Raw genomic sequence first — 17939 nt, forward strand, 5'->3', positions numbered from 1 at the left:
ATATTATCAATATATTGTATAATTTTTTTATTTTTTAAGATAAACATATTATTTTCTATTTTAATGTGCCATATAAATAAAAATATTAATTATAATTTATAATAATATATACTAAATAAATATTTATTATTTTTAAATAATTATAAATAAAATGATTCACATAAAAATATTAATTTGGAAAAAAAAATTGTTAGTAACTACTGTAAAATTAAGATTTTCCCTAAATAAAAAAAGTTAGTAATTAGTACACCAATTGGTAAAAGTATGAGTACATCCAGCCCAATCAATTAGAGTAATGCAACAAGATAACGAGGTTGAATCAAAAAGTAATTATATGAGAAAATAAAATTGGAAATGTGATTTTCCTTCCAGGGGAACAAAGTTCATTATCAGCAGGAAAAATGAAACTGGTAATTAGGAAAGAATGACAAAGATTAGGGGCTAAAAAGGCTATTATCCACCAAGTTCACAAGCAAAATTGCATGAACATGGTAGCCACAAATTCTTCTAGCATAAATGCCATTGCATAAAAAAAAAAAAATAATGTTGTGTAAAATGGAAAAGTGCTACCTGGACTGGATGGCCTCAATGAACTAGTACTGTGATAATCACAAATCATATATTTCATCATGAACAATGCTATTTTGAAATCAAGTCTCAAAATATGCCTCCACTTTTCATTTTTCATTTTGTTTAAACTTTATTTGTGCCAAATAAATGTTCTAAACATGAAACATATGAAAATATTTGAAGTAAATTATTTGAGCAAATTAGAGGCAAAAGGACTAAGAAATGCACTCCCTTTGCAGAATATAATCCACTGCCTCTTCAACAGTATCAACCACCTGCATATTCCAAAGAAAAATGTATTATCAAATGAAATGGAACCAAAAAAAAAAAAAAAAAGAACACTGCAGATTTGTTGTCCCCACCCCTTGCTGATAATTTTGAAATATTGCGTACATATTTTTGCACACGAGTGGCTTCTTGTGCATTTACAGATATTAAATTCAAATCAATATTTAAAAAGTTAATTCATGCTTTAACTTGCCAGATCTGCAGGAAACTCTTCATGGTTATGTTGCCCTCGGAAAACACCTGACCTTGTCAAGATAGAAAACCATGGATTTCCTGCCTGAAATGAAAATTAAAATAAAACGATATATTTCAATTTATTTACATGGGAAAATCCAAGATTACCGACTGCCTATATATATGGTTGTAACAATCTGCAAAGCATATGGGCTCAATCAGTCAAAATCTCTAACTCCAAGTATGCAGGACAAACCTGCCGGGCACCTTTGATGTCAACTGAAGGATTGTCACCAATCATATAAAGAGTCCTGAAAGGAGGTGATCCAGGGGCCACACATTCTCTGAGAGGAGCTTCAGTATTACAAGACAGTTGAAGCTGGGACACTACAGCTTCGGCATTCTTGAATACAGATGGATTAGGTTTCCCAAAACATATATACTCCAAATCATTATGGTGAATTCTGCAGTCAGTGCCAAGCATAAAACATCCCAGTGCAAAAAGTTTTTACTAATTTTTCAGCAGTTTCGTTGGTAATTCAGCTCTAATATATCACGTGTTATGGCACAAGTTCAAAGAACATATAGAACTGAAGTTTCTTCCTTTCATTTTAGTTTTTTTTTTTTTTTTTTTTTCCTTCGTCTTAAAATACCAGAACATGAGAGAAGGTAACTAGGTGGTATACTTTAAATCATAGCTGCCCAATCATAAGGTGCTAAAATGAAACGAAGAAAAAACCTGGGAATTAGAAGTGCTCAGGGTTCAAGGAAAGCAAACTGTGAAAGATTCTTTTGCAATAAACCAACAAACCTAAGTAATTGATTCACTAATTTATTGGCTAACAACAATGTTCCAGAACCTACAGCCACAGCCCAGAGTTATAACAACGAAGCATATCAACCCATTGTTATACACTTCAAATAGTCACTGCATAATCACAAAAACTAATGTGCAAAATTAAAACATCCAACATAAACTTAAGTGAACGTAAGGGAAGCTATTATTTATGCAGAATCGTGCAAAAGAGTACTGTACAGAAATGGATAGATAAGTATGAAGGTTGACTAATCAAAATATTCTCAGTTATTCAATGAAGAAAGGAAATAATACTAGGGAAAGAATATGAAAGCACAACCTTCAACAACACCCTTCTTTGTTTACCCATTAGATATTAAAGCCGAAAAGGGTGGGGGGGGGGGGGGTTGTTGGGGGGTGGGGTTGGGGTTATTAAAGTTCGAATCCTCGATCCCCTATACCTAGAGATAGGAATGACCACTGGCTACTAGCTTAATGGCATTTTGACTAACACCGTGTTTTTTGCTACCCATATTTTCTACAATAAGATTAACATACTTATATTTCTTTAACTTAGACAATTTCACATTTAGAGAATTATCATTTTTTTTTTCCAGAAAAGTTAGCAGTAATCTGGCCATTTTTACAATTTTGGCCAATTCTTTTAATTTTATAAATTGATTATGGACTTAACAATTTTTTTTTTTTTTTAAATTGTACCCTCCATCCACTATCCATCCAAGAATCACCAATGTTGTTGTTAGCTCTTGAAAAAGTAGGCCCCAGGCATGTTAGTAAACATTGATTTAGGATTCCACTAAAAACAACAAATTAAAAGAAAAGTACTAGCTTCAACAGCATTTTTTAAAGGGGGAAAACAGCCAGTTTGTCTGGCTTAAAAATTTTTTCTTCATCATACCTCCTCCTCCTCCTCCTCCGCCCACACCACCATTACCATAATAACTGCCATTGCCACCAACACCACCCCCTTGTTCTCACTTTGTAGTTTACTCTTCGTTAGATCTCACCAGCTTTGATCGACCTTCACAACTATGGTGTTGTATTTGTCATAATCAGTCTGCTATTGCCACACATCATTTGATGAATTTGCATAATAAGTAAATTCAAAATTAGGCCAGAAAAACTGGCCTGATAGGAAACAAAACTTTTACAAGAAGATAACATTGAAAACCATTTTGCAAAAAGATGATAACTTAGATTTAGAGAACGTCAATCCATTTCTTTGTAAGCAACAGTGAGATATACAACAAAGGAACCAGAGAACTTTGAAGGCTATCAAGTTATGGGGATTCCAAAATAAATTCAGACTTCAGTCCTTACAATCTCATCATTTTTCAAGGATTAAACTAAAATACCATAGACTATAAACTTTATAATAAAAATTCAGATACAATCAAACCCAGCGACTAAGCAAAGCAATCAGAGAACTTTGAAGACCAAAAGAAATTCCACATTTAAATTCAGATCTAAACAAACTCATCATTTTACTTTGCTTTCAACAATTGATCACAAAAAGACCCAAAACCGACACTGAAAAAGGAAATATATATTCTTGTAAGGCAAAATTGACTCTCCGCACAAGATTATAAAGCTCTAATAAACCGCATAGAGAGATATTTGCCTCCATAGTTTTGTAAATATTGCACCTTTTAATACCCTTTTCTCGTTTGATTCCTTGAAATTCTCTAACGCGAAGAATCAAGGGGCTAGATGGTGCTTTTTGCAATCAAACAAATATTTATTTATCACCAGCTTTCTCTCTTTGTAGTTTACTCTTTGTTTGATCTCACCAGCTTCGATTGATCTTCATGATTGCAGCATTTTATTTGTCATAGTTGTATTTGTTAGAGGGGGTGGTTGTAGTGGTGGTGAGATAAAAGGAGGCAGGAGGAAAGAGAAGGCATGATGAAGAAATTTTTTTTAAGCCAGCATGAAATGACATACTTCAAGCAAACCTAGATCAAATATAAATTCAACAAACAAGCTAAACCTTAAACTATGGGCCCAACCCAAATTATTCAGCTGGGGGAAGTGATTTGACAAACCTGAAATGATTAAAAAGAAATGAAATAGACATATAATTCAAAAGGGCCCTTTTGGAGCAAAGGCAATTGTCCTTTGAGTTTGTTTAGACATGCAACACCAGATGTGGTCTATCAAACCACTAAATTAGTGGACGAGGGAGGAAGGAATTTAAACAAATTTATATGCTAAATTAAATGAGACACTAACCTCACCTGTTGAAGATACTCTCCAAAGCAATTCTGAAAGCACCCATTCCAAGGCGCTGAGAAGAAAATGCAGCCTGTACAGAGTAATAAGCCGATCATCAGTTGTTAATTTTTCCTCCAAAACCAAAAGTAATAAAAGAAAGGAATAGGATATAACTTTTTATGAATCACCCACGAGGCTGCTCCAGTTCAGATCCAAAATAAATCATAAGTCATACTTAAGAATTAAAAATATTGAAAAATGATTGAGACCGAAAATAGAAAGCATGCATGAAAGGCTCATGATTTTATTTATATACAACTTTTAAGCCTGCTGGTCAGATGATAATTAGGCACAACGCACAAAATGTCTTGCTTGTAAGCTCTTATTCACTTCAAACTAATTAATATGAATGTTTCAATGAAAAAATTTATCCATTGATCAATCCATGAACTCTTTTTTTTTTTTTTCTTTTTGATCAAATTACTGCAATATCAGAGATGACCAAGGCCTATACAAAATAAGGGAGTACCAACCTGATATTCAAGATCATCAGCAGCAAAATATAAAGGAGGTTGATGCCTGCTGTCCTTTCCTGGAAGGCCTCCGGATCTTAAAACATCACAGATAACCTAAACTGATTCATTAGTCGGACCATAACTGGAGGGAGACGTACTTGTAAAATACAAAGCATTGAGATAAAAGGAAAGCAACAACCTATAAGAAGTTTAACAGATAACCCTCCAATCAGAATAAATAGTCACTTCTACAAGTTTTTTTGTCATCAAAAGTTACTCTATGGTTACAGCAGTATTACAAAACATATCCAAATGTTTTCCTCACTCAATAACCTATACCCTATTCATAATAAACACATACACAAACACAATAGAGAAGTATGAATGAGGAAGGCATTCATCGGGCTAAATATTATGTCAAATTATGTAATATTACAAATACATACTTATAGTTTGTTATGATTGCCTTATTAAAACTATAAATGGGGCCAAAGAGATGTGATTGGATCTTTGTGATTGCAAATTCACACATACAAGATGAATTGTTAGATCAAAAGATATTAGCCTTAGATTAACATTACATGATTACTATAAAGTAAAAACAGAAGGAAAAGATCTGATGGATTTTCCATTCCACTTTGAGAAAAACAAGGAGAGCTCCAATATAAAAACAGGAATAGCCTCACCTATAGGTTGTGGTTCAGTTGGCAATGCAAACTAGGCATTTGGAAAGAGTTCTCGGGTTTGATCTCCACTAAACACACCTGCAGGGAGGGGTGAAGAGCCTTAACTGTGACTAAGCCCCGAGCCGGATTCGACGGTCCCTGGTAATAGGGTCCAGATACCGGTGGTTTACACAAAAAAAAAAAAAAAAAGGAATAGCCTCCTTTCACTTTTGTGTGTCTACGGAAGAAACCTTTTAATAGTGTGCCAGTCAATGTTGTCTTTTATTTGTGGTATTAAGTACAGTAGAAAGGAGTAAAAGCTTTAGTTTGAGTTTGGTTTGGCTTGAACACGACCTGAGCTTTCAATGGCTCAAGCTTGGTTTTCCAACAGAGTCACTGTCAAGCTCGCCTCTTTGAGCTCCTTCAAGATTGAGTAGAGTTCAAGCAGGACTCCATAGTGGGAAACCTTAGGTTGAACAGGCAAAGACTTGGGTTGGCTCAGTTTGTATACGCTCCTTGTTTTCATTTCCACAGTTTATGGTTACGGTTACAGAAGTCTACTCATCATGCAATTTATAATATTCGTCTCAATAATACTAATACTGAAAAGAGTCTTCTCTGTAAGTTATATAAATGAATTTTACTTGTTTCCAGGGAGGCAAAAATTAACATCTAATTCAAGAGGCCTACATTTTAAAAAAAGAACTTAATTTAACACTACTATCTAATCCTCTATGTACGAATATCATCTTAATAATCAATGGTAAAATAGTGAGAAAATTACACTAGACAACACAGTTGTTTTAGATCACCATATTCCACAGCAGCCACTATATGAAATCCAAAGATCCACAAGCTGGTTCATACATTACTACATAAAGAAAGGAGAAATACCTGAATGTCCCTTCCCCAATCTACAGGATCACTGACGACAAATACAGCCTTAACTGTTTCAGAAGAAACATTGTATCTTGATGTTATATTCAGAGACGTACTCATAGTGCTACACAATTCCTGCTTAGTGGTCCATTTCTTGTATTGAGATACAGGATCAATATTCTCAAACAGAGAGGCATACTCATCTAAAGAGAGAACCTTTCTGCCAAGAAAAAATAAATGAGTCTTAATGGAAATGTTGCAAAATCCAAAATAATGGTCTAAAATACAGGTAATCATATGACCAGTACATATCAAAAGAACTTACTTGAAACCATACTCGAGCATTACTAGAGCAGGTTCCCCTTTTCCGGTGGCAACAATGAGTTGATTCTCATATCTGTAGGGAAAGTCAGATCACGATAACATAAGATATTGGCAGATAAACAATTCAAACACAAAAAGTTGTTATATTTATAAACAGTAAATCTGGATAACAAATTAATTTCCTTGGTGAAATATTTAATGTAAATCACAAAACCAAAAGAATAGTTTTTCCATAAAAAGATCTTCAAAAAACTCTATGAAATGTATCCAAGACTAACTTCTGGATGTTCATCAAGTAAGGAATATAGTAATGAACGCTACTGAAAAATATTAGGATTTGATAGGACCTTTTCCTTTTCCACTGGAAATTCATCATAATTTGACCACTGATAAACACTACTGAGTTCACTTCGAATTTGAGAATCCTATAAACTCAAGCTGGTCTATTTGTAATACAAAATGACCTTAAATATTCCTATTTCATCTCTAGTGCTGCTGTCTGCTGAATGCATAACTTATTTTACCCTTTTTTTTTTCCTCTGTGATGAGGAGTGGTTAATATATCAACATGTCTTTGTGAAATATTATGGTTGGGATATGGTATTTAAGAATAGAATGAATATATCATGCACAAGGAAAAAAAATGACTAAAACCAAGTATGTTAAGAAAGGAAATGGTATTCTGAAGCTAAAGACATGTAGATAGAGAATACACAAACAAAATTGACAGAGATATACCTTTTCAACAGACTTTTAAAAGGTGAGTGACCCTGTAAAACCTGTATCAGGAAAAATGAACAGCTATGCCAAAGACTCTATTAGTCCATCAGTGCCAAAGGCAAGGTTAACGGGGTAAAGTATACAATTATTTTAAGCAATACCTGAGAAGGTAAAATCTTTAAGCCCAGAAGTTCACTTAACTCAATGGCTCGTCTAGATTCCGGAATTCCACCTCCTAATCAAATAGAATTATATGACATTACTTCATCATTTAATTGCTTAGTTGTATATCTTGGCTTCAAAAGTAAAAAGCATTATGAAACATATAATGTTATAAAACCTAGCATGTATAAAATATTAAATTACATATTCTTGAAAACATTTAAATATGTTTGCATACATAAAATCCTAATTAGAAGAATGGAATGTATACAAGCCTGCAACTTACCATTTGTCAAGAACAAAAAAGGAACCTTCAGAGACCCTGTAAAGATGCACTAATCATTAAGAAAAATAAAAAACACGAATTGAGGAAAACGAACAAAGAAATTGATCCCATAAACCAAGAAGAAGTTCCTTTCCTTCCTAAGACCACCTAAGCATCATTATTTTGCACTACCTATTTCACTTCAATCACCTGAACTCAGTTTTAATCCTAATCAATAGGTTCCAAAACATTTTTACAGAAGAAACCAAAATACACAAATACTTTCAAAAGTTTAGTTTAATGCATCCTTTTGTCTATGACATTAAACAGCAAATTTAACTTTCGTTTAGTTCACTTGGCAAATCAGTGAATCACTTTTGTTCATATAATAAACACTCCATTGCTACTTATTTCCCCCTTTTACAAGCATCACTACAATGCACCGCGTATACCTATTTCAATTATTCAATTCAGTTTTGCTTCTTTTATAGTTTACCTTCAAATTTGAAATCAAAGTACAATCTAAAATCACAGAATTGCATATTACACTTCTAATTTCCTATAAAATCTGCACAATCATAGCATTCTGTGAGTTTTAAAGAGACAAAGGAGGGAAGAATATAAAATACCAGCATCTCCGTACAATCTCCTCAAAGCTTGAGAAGAGCCAGCAATGGGGGCACGACCACGAATAATAACACCATCAATGTCGAACGCAATTCCGAAAGAAGAAGAACTGAAACAACCGAAAATTCCAATTCCAATCTCCTCTCAATTGCAAAAGAAATTTAAAATGAAGGGGAAAAAAAACTGAATTGGAAGGAATCAAATCAAACGAACCCATTGTTTTGGTGGTGCTTCTGCTTTGTTTGAAGCTGGCAAAAAGAACGTGAAAATTGAGATTGAATTATAAATGGCGCTCTGTTCTTGATATCAGAAACACCAATAAACACCAATCTTTTCTCAAATCTCATCTCTATCTCTATGTTTCCTTGCTTGTGGTATAGCTTGAGAAATAGAAAGAGCTTGTATGTTGTCGTATTTAAACGCTTCGTCGTTTAATCATTAGTCGTTTTAAGCCTAACGAGCCAATTGCACTATAAATGGGCGTAAACTGGTGTAAGCAAAGTTCGTTTTAGAACTGAAAAATCCAACAGAAATTATCTAATTCCATTTTTTAGATTTTTTCGGTTTCGGTTTGAAATTCATATCTATCTATCTATCTATACCATATATAAATATAAAAACAGAGGCAAATAATAGAATTTTCTATATCACCTTTAAGAAAATTTAAAATATTCTAAAATACTCTTAATGATAATCAATTAAAAAATTATAATTTATTAATTAATTGGATATAATTTATAAATTATTTTTTAATTCAATCATTTGTAGTCTGATTGTCTTCTCACTTATGTGAAGAGGGAGAGGTTTCGAGTTCGAGTTTTCTCGACCATAAGTATTCATCAATTTAATTATTATGTAGCCCACAGTGTTATTTCGACTCATTAGACCTCCTAATTTCGAGTTCGAGTTCTCTCGACCACAAGTATTTACCAATTTAATTATTATATAGCCCACAATGTTATTTCGGCTGATCAGACCTCCTAATGAGTAAAAATATATATATTTTTTAAATAAATACATATAAATAATTAAGCATTTCAAAATTTTAAGTTTTATCTTTACTAAATTTATTTTTTAATGAATATATATAATAATGAGATATTTGAAATTTTTTTTATATTTTATTTATTAAATATTTAGTTCTTTTAGAAAATATATAAAATTTTTTTCTCTATGTTTATATGATATGATTGGATTTGTTTGAAAAAGAATAAATTTTTCAATAGAGTATATATAATAATTTATTTTATGAGAGAGATAAAAAAAGAAGAAACAAAGTATATCACTTTTATTAATATTTTTTATTCTTTATGTTTGTAAGATTTCATTGGATATATTTTTTAAAAAGTAAATTTTCAAATAGAATTTACATAATTAAATATGTGACGGTAAACAATTGAAAATTTTAATTTAAAAAATAATATTTTATTGATTTGTTTATATATTTATATACATTGAAATGTTATTTTTGTTAGGTGAGTTACCAATATGATTATTGTGTAGCTCACAATATTATTTCGGCTCATCAAACCTCCTAATAAATAAAAAAAAATAGTTTTTAAAAAAAGTACTTATACATATATAATTAAACATTTCAAAATTTTAAGTTTTATATTTAATAAATTTATTTTTAATGAATATAAACGATAACGAGACATTTGAAAATTTTTTATATTTTATTTATTAAATATTTAATTTTTTTAGGATATAGATTAAAAAAAAGAAAGAAAATATACTTTGTTTTCTAGCTCTTCTAGAGTAGTATCTCACTGATGGCTCAGACTCCCCCGGAAAGGGGGCCTTCTTCGCCTTCCACCTAAGTTGTGCAGGAAAGGCCCAAAGCCAATCCCAGGGAACAGTGAAGCTTCATAGGGTCTTTCTGTCCAGTGCAGGTAGTCCGCATCTTCACAGATATGTCTATTTCACCGAGCCTCTTTCTGAGACAGTGCCCCGTCGACTTTAAAAATTGTGAGGGTTCAAGTCCCTCTATCCCCAAAAAAGGCTCGTTCGACTCCCTAATTATTTTTGTCCTATTCTCTCTTTTCATTAACAGTTCAATTTTCGCGGTTGGATATTCGAGAGTCAAAAATTCGTTAAACTAATAAATTGAGCAGTTTTTTTGAATTATTTGATTTATTAGATCTTGAGATGAATTTCTTTTTGTTTTCAGTAATTCATGGAAGAATAGATCGAGGAAACCCCTATGAATGTACCATTGTATGATATGATTGGATATATTTTTTAAAAATAAATTTTCAAATAGAATATATATAATATTTTATTTAGGAGAGAGATAGAAAAAAGAAGAAAAAAGTATATTATTTTTATTAATATTTTTGTTCTTTATGTTTGTCATATTTGATTGGATATTTTTTAAAAATAAAATTTTAAATATAATTTAGCTAATTAAACATGGAATGATAAACTGTTAAAAATTTTTAATTTAAAAAATAATATTTTATTGATATATTTATATATTTATATATATTGAAATGTCTTTTCTATTAGATGAGTTTTGAAATAGTTTTATTCTTAATAGTAATTTTTTATTTTCTTTTTCGTTACTGAATATTTTGTAACTACTATCATTTTAATTTAGTAAGAGATATAAATCTCCCTTGCGATAAATAGATGGTCTATTGATGATTAAGCATTTTTAATTTTTTCTCTTATATCTTGAATCTGTTTGACTTAAAAGAAAATAGTGTTTAAGAAACTGTAAAAAAAAAAAAAAAAAATTAGAACTATATATTTCTATTTGGATAACTTTTTGGGTTTCAAGAATTTGTATGCATGTGCGTATGTTCCTTTTTCTGATACATTGGGTAAGTAAAATTGTCACTGTAGTCAATGTGATTTTCATTATCAATTCAGATCATTTTCTCATTTATTTTCTTTTAACCTAGCAGGAAAAATAATTTATTATTATTCTTCATTATAATTGTATATAGATTTTGATTTAAGGTTAAGGGCAGGGGGTTGGAGATTGAATAATGACTTAATTTTCTTTTTGAGCACCTATTAGGGTTTTAAAAATTTACATTTATAAATTATAGACTAAAGAATTAAGTCTAATGATTGAGCTGAACTTTATTCTAAGATCACTTTATTATATAAAAATAAAATTAAGTACATAATGAATAGCATTGCAAGTAGTTTGTATAACAAAGTATAATATAAATTAACTACTTATATTTATTTTAATCTAAACAAAACTTATTATTTAATATTATATAAATAAAAAATGAGTATATAATGAGTATAGTCAACGTGCAACGCACGTCATACAAAATACTAGTACTATATATAAATATGGGAATATAGGGGGAATAATGAGATTTCTGATATCCTAGAATAGCCTTAGTCGTAGTAAATTCGAAAATTACATTTTATACCAAAGAGTATTTGGATGAGTAGTTCGGTACTCTTCTCTCTTAAGTGAGTCGAGGGTTCGATCCTCATTGATGAAATAAATACTCGCTGTGAGCACTTTATCTCTTCTTGGACTGATCCGGTGAACAGAATTTAGTTTTAGCCCAGTGGACTCGAGAGACCTGTGGTTAGGACAAAAAAAAAAGAAAAATTACATTTTATTATTTGATCGGATATAACTTCTAAAAATTATTTTTTAAATAAATACATATAAATAATAAAAAAGAAAAAAATATACTCTTCTTTTTCTGTGTAGTTGTAGGGAAAATTGATGGTTTATTTGGCGAGAATAGAACGTATCTTTTATATAATCTTTTTATTAATTAATTAACTTATTTATTTATTTATTTTAAATTTGCAACTTAGAAAAATAGAGAAACAAAATTAGATCATAGCATTATTTGCTTTGTAATTTTCATTTATTGAATGCTATAGTCTGTTTTTTTTTTTTTTTTTTTTGGTCTATCAACATCAAATTTTATTAAATTACAGCATTTCCAGTTAAAGAAAGGGTTATTTTTAAAATTCAAATTGGTAATTTTTTTAATATAATTTGTTTCTTATTATATATTGAGTTTCGAAAAGAGTTCTATTCTTAATAATAATTTTTTATTTTTTATTTTTTATTTTCTTTTTCATTACTGAATTAATTTGTAACTACTATCACTTTAATTTAGCAAGAGATTTATATCTTCATTGCAATAAATAGATAGCCTCTTGATGATTAAATATTTTTAATTTTCTTAATATGTTTTCTATTATATTTTAAATCTATTTGACTTGAAAGAAAATGGTGTTTATAAAACTAAAAAAAACTATAACTACATATTTCTATTTTAGATCACTTTATGGGGTTTCAAGAATTTGTGTGTATGTGCACATATTCCTTTATCTAATAGGTTGGGTAAGTAATACGGTCACTATAGCCAAAGTAATTACCATTATTAAGGTTTGGGGTTGAGGACAGAAGGTTGGAGATTAAGTTATGACTTGATTTTTTTTTTTTTTGGGGCACTTATTAAGATTTTAAGAATATGCATTTTTAAATTAGGAACTGAAGGATTAGGTCTAGAGATTGGGTTGAATTTTATTTTGAAACTACTTCATTATAAATAAAATAAAATTAATTACATAAAAAGCAGCGTTATAAATTGTTGTACGATAAAGTCCAATACAAATTAAGCAATTGTATTTATTTTAATTTAAACAAAATTTATGCTTTAATATTATATAGATAAAACAAATTAAAATAGTATAAATATATAACGAGCATAATCAACGTGCAAGACACATCATAAAAAAGACTAGCATTACAAGTACATAAGAAATAGAAAACAAATTATATAAAAATAAAATAAAGTACATAGGAAATAACATTGTAAGTAGCTTATACAGTAAAGTTTAATACAAATTAACCAATTGTATTTATTTTAATATAAACAAAAACTTATGCTCTAATATTATATAGATAAAAAATGAAACGAGTATAAAAAATGAAAATATAACGAGCATTATCAACGTGCACGTCTTAAAAAAGAGTAGTACTATACATAAAAATAGAATGAGAGGGGAATAATGGGATTTCCTATATCACATCTCATGAAATTTAAAATGTTCTAAAATACCTTTAATGATGGCCAACTAAAAAAATTAGTTTATTAATGATTGGATATAATTTATAAAATTAATTTTAAGCCAATCATGTGTGGTTTGATTGTCTTCTCACTAATATTTTTTTTTTGTTTTTATACATGATGTCGAAAAATTTATAAAAATACTATTTATTTGGAGTTTCATCCTTCATTTCAATCTATAAAAGGTGGAAATTCGAGTGAAATCGATAGAAATGTCAAAATAAGGTGAAATTGCAAAAACTCTTAAAGTTTGAGATATTATCATATATTAAGCCTGTAAAATATGGGAGGATGTAAAATGAGGTTCTAAAATGATACCATTCACTTTATCTCCTTATTTTAGATTATTTGTATGGATTGGATGAAAATCAAGAGAGAGGGAGTAAACTAAATTTATTTTAATTTATTTTGCACCTAGTTGCGTTATTTCACAATTTTACCTTCATCCTCAATAAGGTATTTTGCAAAAGCATGTAAATTTTTACTTGTTATTTTACACTCATTCCAATTTTACACCAAACAAAACAAACTATAAATTTGTGACCTTACCGTGAGAAAGGAAGAAAAAAAAATTGTTTGATTGATCTTTTCACTTATATAGAGAGTAAGGGGTTTCACGTTTGATATCTCTTAACTACGAGAGTTTTCACCAATTTGGTGAATGAAGGGGAATGCTATCATTTGTTGTGTAGCTCACAATATTTTTTTGGCCCATTGATCTCCCAATAAAAAAAAATAATTTCTTAAAACTTGCTGAATCATTAAAATTACCCCAAACTTTGCTGGTAATTTTAATTGTATCTTAAATCCAACTTTCTTTTTTAAGTACTATGAACTTCTAGCACTCTAATTTCAAATTATATCTAATTTAATATATAAAACATTATTTTCATTGGACCTATACTCTCCTTTATGGTCAGATTAACTAAAATATTATTTTTGTTGGACCTATACTCTCTTTTGACAAATCTTCTTATTTTAATGTTTTGCTTCATGATTGTAAGACTCTAATCAATGGGTTCTCTTCATCTTCCTTAGTTTTTATGAAGAAATTACCGAATCAGTGTGCCCATACCATAGCATGGGATGCTGTCTCTATGCCTGATTTTTCGGAGTGGAGTACTACCCTCCAAGTTTTTCAGGATGTTTTATTCTTTGACATTAATAATATTTAAGTATCATTTTTATTCAAAAAAAAAATTAAAAATTCACTGTTTAACACCCTAACTAATATATTTTAGGAATTTAAATTTATAAATTGCCAAGTAAAATAATTAATTTTATTTAGTTATAAACATAAAATATTAGGTTAATTTTTATTTTGAAATTAATATTAGTTTAGATTTTTATTTTGAAATTTTTAAACATATAATTCTGTTTATACTCATGTTAAATCTCTTATAAAAATAAATTTTATTCACCATGACGTCATTGTACTTTTAGTGAATTATTACTTATTGCAATATTATATCAATAAATACAAGTATTTTATTTTTAAGATGAATAGATTATTTTTATTTTAATATTGATATAAATAAATATAAATATTTATTTATTTATAAGTAGTAGTGATGAGAAGTAGTCTAATTTGGAAAAACGGTTAAATTGGGTGCCACAAAAATAATATTTTATTTATTAAATTGAGTACAATTCGAAATTAATGTGCTATTTTAATTAAAATTAAAATTCAAGGTACTCAGAGAAGAAAATTGAATTTAAACTACAATTAAAACTATCCGTAAAGTTTGAGAATTTTTTAATGATTTAGTCATTAAAACCATATGTCAAAAAACAATTTCTTAAAACCGGGTTCTACCAGTTTAACCCGATTTTGTCCTTTTGATTTTTAGAGTTAAATCAAACTTAATTAGTTATCGCTTCACGAGGTAACTTATCTGATTGGCCGGCCAAATATGGTTTTCAAAATATTGGTTAACTCCAATTAAATTTTTAAGCTAAATTGACAAAAAAATATCTTAAGTTTAAAGATTAATCTGAAAAAAGAAAATAGTTTGGTTAGTTAAGTTTTTCTTCTAAGCAGTTAAATTTTTTAATCCTTAGTAAATAGTTACTGCATAAATTTATGAAAAAAAAACAACAGTACATTAGTGTTTTAAATAAACGGAAAATAATTTTTGCCTCATAATGATTGGGATCATTAGTGGTTTTGACCGAAACGTGAATAGTTTTAAAATATCCAATGTCAATATTATCTTTATTAAATATTATATGTTGAAAATTAAAAATTAAATTTAAAATCTATATATTTACTCATATACTATTGAGAATCATATTAAAGTATCGGTGTAAAATGTTTAAGACTAGATGACATTAAATGCAATAAGAAAAATGTCAAACATGCAAATATTATCATTAATTGTCTGTGAAAATCATAGTTTCATTCCATATATACTTGGACTATATAGTGTCTACGGGAAGAGAGAAAAATTAGTCCTTGACAAGAGTAAAAAATATAGTTATTGGTAATTCTATGCTAAATAAAAATATGTATTATCTTCATATTTACAAGGACGATTTAGAACAATGAATATTAGACTTTAAATCACATTTGATGACATTTGAAATAAAAAAACGATTTAAATTAAGATACTTTAATTAAAATTAAGCTAAATTTTAATTGATTAAGTTATAGTTAGGTACATTTAAAACTAAATTAAAATATCATGATTGTAATTGTAGCTTATCTAATCACGCTTGATCGCACTTGAAATTAAATTAATTAAACTAAAATAATCTAATTTAAACTGAAATAAATCGCATCTTATTAAATTATACTTAAAAATTTTATTCAATGAGATATTCTAATTGAAATTAAATTAGGTCATACTTAAATTTAGATAATTGAAATTAAAACATTCTAATTGGAACTAAATTAAGTCACTTGATTAAGTTACACTTGGAATTTTAATGAATTGTGACACCCTAATTGAAATTAAAGTAAATCATACCTAGTCGGATTTGGGATTGAATTAAATTAAGACACTGCAATTTAAATTTAATTAAGTCAACTTTGATCATATCATGTTAACTTACATTTGAAATGAAATTAGTTAAGATACCCAAAGTAGAATTGAATTAAGTAAGAATTCATTAAGTTATACTTAGTTTCAAGTTCTGTTTAGAAAATGAAATTAAGTTACACTTGAAACACTTAAAATTAAATTAAATTAGGACACCTTAATTGGAATTAAATTAAGATATATTTAGTCACATTTAAAATTAAATTAATTAAACTAAGATACCTTATTTAAAAATTAAATTAAGACACACTTTAAAATTTATTAAATTGAAATATCTTAAATGAGATTAAATTAATTCATATTTGAAATAAAATTAATTTAAGTTGAATTACCCTAATTGAAACTAAATTGAATCACTTGATTTAGTCAAGCTTGGAAATTTATTCAATTGGGATACCTATCACGACCCGTTTCCATGGGCCGGAACAGCACTAGGGCCCAGGTAAGTTTAAGGCCCCGAGGCCCGTAGTAAGTCTGAATCACTAAAATTTCACTTTTTCAATATAAATTTCAAACATTCAGTCCATATCACCATGCAAAATAAATCTCATAATTATTTTATACCTCGGCCCAAATTTAACATCTTAAACATTTCACAGATCGAATCCAATTTACAATACATCACATTTATAATATGGGCCCTCAGAATTATTTCATCTATATTAATACACGACTAAAAGTATATAAATTCTACAATTGCGGAGTTCACAAACAGATAGATTCTTGTACATATAGCTACATAATTTAAATAATTGCTAACTCTAAAAATTTATTTTCTAGCTCTACGAGGAAAGAGACAGAGCTTTAACTGGGTTTAGAAGAATCTACTTCCTGAAAGATTAAACAGAAGACATGTGAGTTTATTAATGAATAATAGTTATTGCACAACACATGCATTCACACAAACGTGTCATTGGTAGTTTCTACATTATGCTTACTCGTCTAAGCCTTAGATTTTAATTTCCCCTAACAATATTTTAAAAAATTCCTAGGTTAACCAACATAAACATTAGCTAAGAATTCTCATTTCAACATAAAATCTTCTAATTATAACTAATATTCATGAAATGTATTTAGCAATATTCAATTTAATTTAATTAAATACTCAATTAAATTCATTAATTAGTTAATTCGGAATTTATATGAAAAATTGCGAATTGAGTCTTAGAGTATACCGATTGAAAATCGAACGACAAATCCCCAGTCCACGAGAGGAGAGGAAGATTTTGCCTTTTTGTGCCTCGCTAGAGTGTCGCTGACCAGTCTCCCGACCGCCGCCACCGCCGCACACGGTGGCCGAAAAAGTTAAAATCGCCCAGAATTGACCATTTTTCACACCATCCCACTCAATTTTCATCAAGGAATCCGTTTTTGGTGTCAGTTGTGCAAGGTCGGTCCTCCATCTAGTTGGAATGGCCCCGACAGTAGCTTGGTGCTGCCATTAATGGTGGTTTCACCATTTTTCATCAGATGTTCGATTTATCGGAGGGGAAATGTTCGTGTGGATAAGAGGAGTCGATTAAGACTATCTCCAGCACGTGAAGTCGACGGAAACAACGAGATTTTGCCGAAAAATCGAAGGGCAGGGGCTGTCGGTGAAAACAAGCCTGAT

General features: G+C 29.4%; 1 protein-coding gene and 2 non-coding genes across 3 annotated transcripts; all 3 read right to left on the reverse strand.

Moving 5' to 3' along the window:
• Positions 1-642: 642 nt before the first annotated feature.
• LOC105635679 (mitochondrial hydrolase YKR070W) lies at positions 643-8598 on the reverse strand. Its single transcript, XM_020679900.3, has 12 exons — positions 8434-8598; positions 8223-8329; positions 7615-7650; positions 7328-7401; positions 7185-7225; positions 6448-6519; positions 6138-6342; positions 4597-4692; positions 4087-4154; positions 1289-1496; positions 1052-1135; positions 643-845 (listed from the first exon to the last, which is right to left on the reverse strand). The coding sequence occupies exons 1-12, from the start codon at positions 8565-8567 to the stop codon at positions 786-788; spliced, it is 1185 nt and encodes a 394-aa protein (XP_020535559.1). The 5' UTR covers positions 8568-8598; the 3' UTR covers positions 643-785.
• Positions 3100-3186, reverse strand: LOC119370691 (small nucleolar RNA R160). The gene has a single exon (XR_005178256.1). It is a non-coding gene; the product is annotated as a small nucleolar RNA R160 (small nucleolar RNA).
• On the reverse strand, positions 3264-3338 carry LOC119370690 (small nucleolar RNA R160). The gene has a single exon (XR_005178255.1). It is a non-coding gene; the product is annotated as a small nucleolar RNA R160 (small nucleolar RNA).
• Positions 8599-17939: the final 9341 nt, after the last annotated feature.

The sequence above is a fragment of the Jatropha curcas genome, chromosome 6 (genome assembly GCF_041381405.1).
Source record: "Jatropha curcas cultivar XTBG-Jc1 chromosome 6, XTBG_Jcur_1.0, whole genome shotgun sequence".
In the NCBI taxonomy this organism is placed as follows: Eukaryota; Viridiplantae; Streptophyta; class Magnoliopsida; order Malpighiales; family Euphorbiaceae; genus Jatropha; species Jatropha curcas.

What these genes read in the sequence shown, in the direction of transcription:
- LOC105635679 (XM_020679900.3), bottom strand. Translation starts at nt 8,567, where the DNA reads ATGAGATTTGAGAAAAGATTGGTGTTTATTGGTGTTTCTGATATCAAG. An exon ending in GAGATTGTACGGAGATGCTG is followed by an intron (nt 7,651 to 8,222) that starts GTATTTTATATT and finishes GCATCTTTACAG; the next exon opens with GGTCTCTGAAGGTTCCTTTT. An exon ending in TAAAGATTTTACCTTCTCAG is followed by an intron (nt 7,226 to 7,327) that starts GTATTGCTTAAA and finishes TTCCTGATACAG; the next exon opens with GTTTTACAGGGTCACTCACC.